Source organism: Leguminivora glycinivorella, chromosome 7 (genome assembly GCF_023078275.1).
Source record: "Leguminivora glycinivorella isolate SPB_JAAS2020 chromosome 7, LegGlyc_1.1, whole genome shotgun sequence".
NCBI classification, from domain to species: domain Eukaryota; kingdom Metazoa; phylum Arthropoda; class Insecta; order Lepidoptera; family Tortricidae; genus Leguminivora; species Leguminivora glycinivorella.
In genome coordinates, this window is record NC_062977.1 from 20,878,848 (window position 1) to 20,888,433 (window position 9,586).

The window sequence follows — 9,586 nt, forward strand, 5'->3', positions numbered from 1 at the left end:
CCTTCCCTTAAAGTTAACGGAATTCAATAAAAACAGGGTGTATAATTAATTATTCAGGGACTTTCTAGCTTATCATGATTCATGTTTTTATTTATTTATACAACTATTTCAAAACATTACGCAACGATAGTTGCACTTTGCACCATTGCTTCCATTATTAAATATGCTACAGAATCCTTACAATAGATGCCGTTCTTGTAAGGAAGTTCCGAGTTCCTCTTCTAGTATTATAAAATTGAGGTCGGCGTATTATACCTATGAGCGTTGGGGTTTTCTGGGATTACAATTTGACTTTCTGCAGACATTTTTCGCGGGATTAGGTTTGTTCCGGGTTTCGTAATAAACCTAATAATGTCAAAGTAGACTGTATAGTTCAAAGAGGATCGAGTATTAAAGAGAGTTACTGTCAAAGTAAAACGTGTTAATCACAGTGCATAGACTGCCATCTCTCGCCACAGGCTTAAAACTTTTGAACCTCAGTTTTGACAATTTGGCCCATATTCTGAGCTTGATATGTTTTAAAATGTCAAATATTAATATTAGCGCCATCTAGCCGAGCGTACCTCAAAGGTATATCGCCATCTAGCTCACCGTACCTTTTTCTGTATGGTTTTGGGGTACGTTTTTTCTTAGACTCTATCTGTCTATACGAAGTTATATAGGTCTTTGATTAGTTGTATTAGCTATAGGCTATTTTCCTTTTAGTCAAATTAGCTTTTTTAATAACGTTTAAAACGAATTTGGACGGTGAGTGATGTCACGTTAGGATAAAATTTTGATGGCATTCTGGGTAACAATTTGTAAAGTGGTAAAGGGAGATTTGCAATGAACCCTTGTGGATGTCAGCTATCACTTCGTTGGTGCGTTGAGAAAGTGAAAACATATTAGAAGCCACCCAACATAGTCATGTAACATCTTGATTGGAATGAGATGACAAATGTTTAGAAGATTTTATATAAAAAAAAAAAAAAAAACCGCCTGTATCTCGGTGGACAGAGTACAATTAGTACAGTACCATCTCATTTGTGCTGTTTAACATGATCAATCAATCAATCAATCAAAATATTCTTTATTCAAATAGGCTTACAATAAGCACTTTTAAATTGTCAACAATGTACAATGTTGTGTGAATGTGTGAAAATGTTGTGTAGGTATAGGTCTTGCAACCAAAAACCTACTATTCTATCTTTGTACTAATAGCTGTGAAAATATTTTTGCAGTCAGTTTTTCCATAAACAATTTTAAAGTGTAATTAAACTATTATCCAGTACCTGCATCTGCCTTATTATAAGTCTCAGTAAACTCTCACCCATAAGATAGATTTGGCATGCAATTGCAAGCCCTAATCTTCGACCCACCAAGTGGTCAAAAGAGGCAATAAGCGAGAGGCACAATCACCTGGCCAAAGTCCCTAGGTCAGAAGGGTTGAGAGACCTGGTTTAACCAATTATTAGTCTAGATGATTTCTATTATAGGCTACTTATTTAAACTGTAATTGTTTTTTTTATACCACATCAGTGGGTGACCTATGGGCACCTGCAACTCAACCTATGACATAAGATTCACAAGCCATCTATGAAAGTAGTGGATGGCAGTACAGATAAATTCACAATCTAATAAGTTCAATTTTCCACTAAAATTGTCAATTATTAATAACATTATCAAGTAGGTAGGGAAAGTTTTCAATTACCAAGTGATTAGTCACAGTAAAAGCTATTTCACTTTCATAATTGATTATGAAAGGAATTTTAATTGTTTTAATTCATTTTCCAAGGTACTTTATTTGATTATAGATTATCCAGAACTCATGACTATAAAAAGATGCAATTATTTGCACTTAAGTGAAATTCATATTACAATATATATTATACAGCAAAATATAAATAATATTGCCTTTCATTCATAGATAACCACAAAATTAAAATTTTGAAAAAACCCCCGACCGTGACATAGTGGTCCGTTTTTCATGAAACGTGGCTAAGAACACTCCCGACTAACTCAGCTTTCAAACAAAAAAAAACTAAATCTAAATTGGTTCATCGGTTCGGGACCTACAACGCCACAGACAGACACAGACAGACAGACAGACAGACAGACAGACAGACACACACACACAGACAGACAGACACACACACAGACAGACACGTTTAACTTATGACATTCCATCGTTTTTGCGTCTGGGTTAAAAATAGATATAAGTTATTTGTTACTATTGTAAGATACACTCCAAAGATACACTCCAATATTTGTTTACCCCAAGATAAATAAATACGAATAACAGAAATGCAATTTACATATATCCATTATCCTCTTAGTTATCAGTGTTATCACAATGTTGCCAAGTTCCCCCGGCTTTACCTTCTAAAGGTACCAGTTATTTTCATAAAAACTGAAATACACAATTAAATGCAAATATAAATTGGAAATACAACTAATACTGATCATAATGATGAACAGAAACCTCTATCAGAGTATACAGAAAGTAGAAATAAGTATCAATTGATGAGTGGTACAGAACACTGAAAGAAGTTTAGGAAAACAAAAAAGTATCCATACTCTAAATATTGTCAATATAATGCACATTTTCAAAGCAGAACAATATTAACTGTTGCACCCCTCAACAGACCCTCATAGGAGTTTAAACTATGTCCAACTAATGACTGCCACCAGTACTTTTTGGAATATAAATGATTTACAATGTAGATTTGACCTTTAAAACAGTTAATATCAACAAAAATGTAGATGTATGCAACTTGGTTACTATGTTTTAACAGGTGTAATTGGTTTGAAATGTTTGTAGTAAATATGTTATGATTATGACTCAATATAGTAAGGTTACAAGACTGTAACGAAAAATAAGCTCTGGTTCTGATTTTGACCAATAAATTTACTATAGTACCAACATAATTTAAGTTACAACGTGAAATTCGATAAGAGTCACTGAATTTATTTGAGATGGACAGTAAAGGTGTGAAATTTTAGTGTCTAATATTTTGTGGTTAACTTACCCCTGCTCCTCCAAACTGTCTTCAAGCTCCGCACACTTCACTTCAATCTTCCTTTTCCTCTCATGGTCGAGGATCTCACGATTTGGCTGCTTATTGGAAGCCGAGTCTAACTTGGCGATCTCCTCCTCAGTACGATAGTTCACGGAATCTTTGGTTTTTCGCACTGATGCCCAGTTTCTTTGCACATAGCCGTTGGTACCCGAGCCTCGCGGTGTTGTCAAGCCGATACCGTTGTACATTTTGCCGATTTGTCAGGCTAAAACCAAATTATATACAGTGAGAATGTATTTTCGTGAGTTTGACAGGCATGTACCAAAGCGCAATTTCTTACGTCGACAAAAATGCCGGTAAGGGGAATTGAGTTAGTTTATATAAACTTGAAGAAATATATTAAAATTGAGAGCAAAAAATATACCTTACCTATATAAATAGTCGGCTTTTCGTAATTTTTTAGCACGTTTATTAGCTGCTACAACACGACCATCTTGGTAAAATGTTTTTTTAATACTTTAACAAATTTGTCTATGGTTCATACAGTACTGCCAGAGCATGTGTGTCTAAATTGGTCTAATTTGCGAAAATTAAAATTAGATACATAATTAAATGTTAAATCAAGGACCCAAATATTCAAGTATTTAATAAAAAAAGGAGGACTGTAACTAGGCATCACAATATAAATGTGCAAAAACCATTTTATTCACAGAAAGCAGACTTGAGAGACGACAGATTAAGTTATAAAATAAACTCTAAATTCTGGGAATGTGGGAATTAACTGTAGTTGGCAACACAGTTATTATAAAAAAAAGCATGACTTCTCTATGTGCAACGTTTACGGAGGTAGACAATATTCAAAATAAAATGTTTATGTTAAAAAATATAAAAACAATTTAAAACAATATATAATATATAAAAATGAAAAGATGCTAATACCTGCGAAATTTTCTTTTCAAATTATTTTATAAACTTTTAGATTTTCACTCTTGGCATTAAGGGTGCACGCCCACGGGCAACAAAGTTGCTCGGCGACTTACGTATTTGTATGGAAAGTTGCGTCGCTTCGTGTGCGCACTTTCATACTAGCCCATGGTCGCGACAAAAAAGTCGCTTCGAAAACTCGCCCGTGGGCGCACCCTCTTAAGGGTGTGCGCCCACGGGCAACAAAGTTGCTCGGCGACCGGCGACTTACGTATTTGTATGAAAAGTTGCGTCGCCTCGTGTGCGCTGCGCACTTTCATACTAGCCCATAGACCGATGATGTGAGCGACAAAAAAGTCGCCGCCAAAAGTTGCCCGTGTGCGCGCTCTCTTACGTGTTTGAATTTGACACTTCACTGACATAACATAAAACATAAAAGTCATAAAACTCTGATTTTAGAGGTTATGTTTGGTTTGGATGTTTGGATTCATGATAAATATATTTAAAGAAAAAAAAAGATCTAACAGAATAATTGGACGCTAGACTTGTGCTAAAACTATTACAATGCTCGATAAAATTCTTTATAACACCGTGTTATGCCAAACATTTTCACCTTGCGGTAAATATTTGGTGGCCGGAAACATTTACGGACAAGTCGCCGTATTTGAGTAAGTATATCAGTAAACGTAAGAATATATTATGTATAAATTTTCTTCAAAAGCTCCTTATGTGTCGAATACAACTAAAATTATGTCTTTCCATTTCAGTCTCGACAGAATACTAAATCCAATTGTAGAACTTCTTACGTCTGACTACAACAAGCCTAAACAAATCCATAAAATTGATTCTGGCAAACAAATATGCAGTTTGGCGAGTTCTGAGAATTTCCTTATTGTTGGAACAGTTAATGAAATTACAGGTAAGTTGCCTTTTGAAATTATAAGTGATTTATTTGTGCTGCTGTTGTTATAGTGTTATAAGGGTGAATCAACTTTTTCTTGCCTGTTATTGCCATGGTTACGGTCCCCTGAGTCACGCTGGTTTTATGCAAAATTATGCTACTTAAACTATGCAAACATGCATTTTTCAGTAGCATAATTTTGCATAAAACCAGCATGACTCAGGGGACCGTAACCATGGCAATAACAGGCAAGAAAAAGTTGATTCACCCATGAGTGATTTATTTGTGCTCAAGAATCATTCTATCCATAGGTGAAACCCGCATGTTAATTCATTCAGTTGTTTATGAATCTATCACAAACACAGACTCACAGACAGATGCAGCGGGCACTTGTTCTATAATGTGTGGTGATGCACTCAACATTTAAATGCCTAATAACCTTACCTGCTTACGAGATATCTAAAGAGCGAGGAGGAGGAGTGACAACTTAGAAAACAACTTATAATTTACTTATTATTTATATATTTTTTTTAAATCTTTTGGATACAGATACTACTATAAAAGTTCTTTTAAAAATTCCTCTTTAGAAGAGTCTCTTATAAATCAGTACTCTATTTTTGTTTACAGGCTGGGAATGGAAGTCGGTAGTTTCGGGAAAGTGGTCCAAACCATCATGGACTATAAATATACCTATGAAATCCTCCATGGAACAGTCTGACATCAACAGTCTATGGCTCTCTGAGGACCAGACCAAACTGATTGCGGGTGCGGTGACAATAATATTTATGCATTTAATCTGGAGGATGGCAGATTGGTGACAACTTACAAGGGTCACAGTGATTATATTCACAGTATACATGGCAAGTGAGTATTTACTTATAATTATATATAATTTTGAAAAATTTATAGCTATTATAAGTTCAACCTGCTTCCAAAGTTATATTTTGCAGTATTTTAGACTTTTTACTAACACTGATTTTTACCTGTTTTATTTCAGGGCACAACAGCTCATATCCGGAGGTGAAGACGGTCTAGTCATGCTCTGGGATGAGAGAACAGGCAAACACCATAACAAACTAGAGCCTCATGCTAACAGCAAAGTGAGCCGCCCAGAAGTGGGCAAATGGATCGGAGCTGCAACTCTTGGGGATGACTGGATTGTAAGTTTATATTTAATTTAGAATATCTTCCTAGTAAATCTATGAGTTTATATTTTGCTACTAGTGAAGATGGCCTAGTCATGCTCTGGGATAAGAAAACAGGCAAGCACCACAACAAACTGGAGCCCCATGTCAACAGCAAAATGAGCCACCCAGAAGTGGGCAAATGGATTGGAGCAGCAACTCTTGGTGATGACTGGATTGTGAGTTAAATTAAAAAAAAACTTATGTCATATCATAAGCCAAACTCACTAGTCAAAGAAATGTTAAAACTCAGAACTTCATTGATCAGGGTATGTAGCTGAATGGCACAAACGCTCACGAAACGAAACGCTTGTAGATATCTATCTCTATTGCACTTGCGTATTGGCGCGACAGAGCCAGACTACCTTTCGCTGCGTTTCGTTTTCATTCCATTCGGATACGGCATCTGAAGCGTAAACGATATCATTGGATGTAATTGCTATGATAATGATATACAATACTCCTAAAATAAATGAGTAATTTTCTATAATTCATTATTCAGAGAAAAATAAATACAATAGTTTTTTTGCAAATGTGTTCCTGTCCTGTCATCAATGATGTACAACAGTTTAAGTTATTAGAAACTGGCAATAGTGTTGCAAGAAAAATGCCTTGGGAATCTGCTCACTGTGTGTGGACCTGCCCAGGCATTAAACTTATTTGAGCTCATGAATAGTTTCATGCTTACATGAAAAATCACTTACTGGCGACACCCATAGCTGGGCATTAACTTCCTTACGTTTGGTTTTCAAGAAGCTGGCGACACCACGTCGGTGTAAGTCCATAGAGAACAATATTTTACATATTAACATTTCGCTTTTACCAATTGGCAGCTGGGATTTTTTAAGAGATTTTGGCGAACTTCGGGCTTTTACAGTAACATATAAACTTACGCACCCTACAGTAAAATTAGTTTTTTATCACGGTTAACGGATTATCGATTAACTTTAACTTCCGTTAAATTTGTTGAAATGTATCGCTTTAACGATTAACGAAGTTAACTTTTATAGTAACGGATTAACGATTATCGAAGTTAACTATTTGATTAACGGTGCCCAGCTAATTTCTCTCCATGGTCATATTATTGTACCTATCAACTGGCATTTCGTGTGACGTCAGCATTCTTTAATTTGCCCAGGTATGCGGCGGCGGCCCCCGGCTAGCCCTCTGGCACCTCCGCTCGCTCGACCCCGTGACCACCTTCGACCTCCCCGACCGCGGCATCCACGTGGCCTTCTTCCACGACGACTGCGTCTTCGCCGCTGGAGCCACGAAGCATCTCTACCAACTTTCATACTCCGGTGACGTTCGAGTTGAGTTACCAGTTTCGGCTACTACCGTGTACTCGGCAATGCTAAAGACAAGTCCTAATGTGTTGGCTATAGCGGGATCTAGTCCAGAGATAGATCTGTGTACGACTTTCAATTATAGAGATCAAGTGCTGCATTTCCGGTAAGTTTCAAGTAGATATCAGTGGTAGATAAACCGTAAGATTTAAATTTGACTTTTTATAATAGTATAAGACTAAAATTACAATTTCAATACAGTGTATGACAAAACTGTTACTTGAGTTTTATATTCGAAAAATTAGACCATTACAGACCAACTACTGGACTGACAAGCTAACAGTATTAAAGGACTAGTCCTGAAGATTCCATGAAGCTTCTCTACCAGCTTTCATACTGCGGGGACGTTCGGGTTGAGTTACCACACCGTGTACTCGGCAATGCTAAAGACAAGTCCTAATGTGTTGGCTATAGCGGGATCTAGTCCAGAGATAGATCTGTGTACGACGTTTAATTATAGAGATCAGGTACTGCATTTCCGGTAAGTTTCAAGTAGATATCAGTGGTAGATAGACTGTAAGATTTAAATGTGACTTTTTATAAGATTGTCAATAATTATTATTATTATTATTCCTCTTTATTCATTTTAATTCTTAGGCTAGGTTTTATAATATGATTATAAAAGTAAAATACAAAACCACATACAAAACAATACAAAATATATAAACACATTATAAAAAACCTAACCTAGGGTGCCGCCAGCAGCGGGGCAGGGCCCAAGCTGCCGGTGGTTAGGGCTGCAGAGAGAGGAACCGTCGGACTATCCGCGCTGTGTCCAAGATCACCGCCTTCTGCATCTGGCCCTTGATCCAGCCACCTAGCGAGAGTCTCTTAAGATGTTGGTCGAGACTCTTCGCTATGAGACCGTTCGCTGAAACGACTATCGGAACAATGATCGTTGATTCAACATCCCACATGGCGGTTATCTCGTGAGCCAAGTCTAGGTACTTACTGGACTTGTCCTTCTCGGCTTTCACGAGATTCTCATCATGGGGGATGGTGATGTCAACGAGCACTGCCCGGCGTTGCAGTCGATCTATTATCACAATGTCAGGCTTATTGGCTACAATAGTCCTGTCAGTGATAATAGATCGATCCCAATAGAGCGTGGCACGACCATTTTCGAGAACTGGCGCAGGTAAGTACTTGTAGTACGGTACTTCGCGGTCCACAAGGCCGTATTGAAGAGCAAGTTGCTGGTGAATAATCCTGGCTACGAGATTATGTCTGTGCAAGTACTCGCCGTTAGCAAGATGAGAACAACCGGAAATAATATGCCTGAGTGACTCTCCGGGACGGCGGCATGCCCGACAAATGTCGACCGTACCGTCCTTCAGGATATATTTCCGGTAGTTGTTCGTCATCATAACTTCGTCCGCAATTGCACAGGCTAAACCCTCGGTTTCTCCGAAGAGGTCCCCGAATCGTAACCAGTTCACCGATGCGAGCAGATCTACATCGGGTCCCGTGAGGGCCTTGTAGAACCGCCCGTGTAGCTGCTTGCTCTCCCATACCGCCTTGCGGTCCGCAGTATTTAGTACCACAGGTTTGCGCCAGTTCTCTTTCGCCAAGGAGAGCGGCGTGAGGTTTCCGTCCACTGCCACCACATCACGATGCATCCCGCACTCGTTGTTAAGGAAGTAATTCCTGAGATTGTACACCTCATGGTTGTGGAGATCTTTGGCGTTTAGGAAGCCTCGACCTCCGCACTTCCGTGGGATGTACAATCTCATAACAGACGAGCGCGGGTGTAACATACGGTGTGTGGTAAGCAGTGACCGGACCCTCCGATCCAGGGCGTCCAGCTCGGTCTGTGTCCACCTTAGTATGCCAAAGGAGTATGTGAGTAGAGGCATTACCCAGGCGTTAAAGGCGCGCACTTTGTTGCCTCCTGACAAAAGACTGTTAAGGACTTTTGTCAGCCGACTGAAAAAGCGCTCCTTCACCGACCGTCTAATGCCAACATCCTCAATACCCAACGACTGTGACATACCAAGGTACTTATAGGTTTCTGATTCAGAGATAGATCTGAACGACATCGTCTCAGAAAGTTGTAAATTTTCTGAATTTACAACCTCCCCCCGCTGTACATGCATGACCGCACACTTATCGACCCCAAACTCCATTCTGATGGCGGTACTGAAAACTTCTGTGGTTTTCAATAGCACCATCAGGTCTTGGGTGTTCGGTGCAAATAGTTTGAGATCGTTTATTATTATTATTATTTGTTTG

At 38.4% G+C, this 9,586-nt stretch overlaps 2 protein-coding genes across 2 annotated transcripts in view; one reads left to right on the forward strand and one right to left on the reverse strand.

The window, feature by feature from the left end:
• LOC125228364 (serine/arginine repetitive matrix protein 2) overlaps window positions 1–3,510 on the reverse strand; it is a 62,402-nt gene extending 58,892 nt beyond the window's left edge. The window contains 2 exon segments of the mRNA XM_048132901.1: window positions 3,009–3,264; window positions 3,429–3,510. Of these exon segments, the coding sequence (XP_047988858.1) occupies window positions 3,009–3,247 (239 nt within the window). The 5' untranslated portion in view covers window positions 3,248–3,264; window positions 3,429–3,510.
• An 872-nt stretch (window positions 3,511–4,382) lies between these two features.
• LOC125228129 (THO complex subunit 6) lies at window positions 4,383–7,571 on the forward strand. The gene is given in 6 exon segments (XM_048132586.1): window positions 4,383–4,591; window positions 4,691–4,842; window positions 5,452–5,580; window positions 5,583–5,688; window positions 5,822–5,984; window positions 7,147–7,571. Coding segments are annotated over 6 exon segments (972 nt in total). The 5' UTR covers window positions 4,383–4,487; the 3' UTR covers window positions 7,465–7,571.
• The last annotated feature ends 2,015 nt before the right edge of the window (window positions 7,572–9,586 follow it).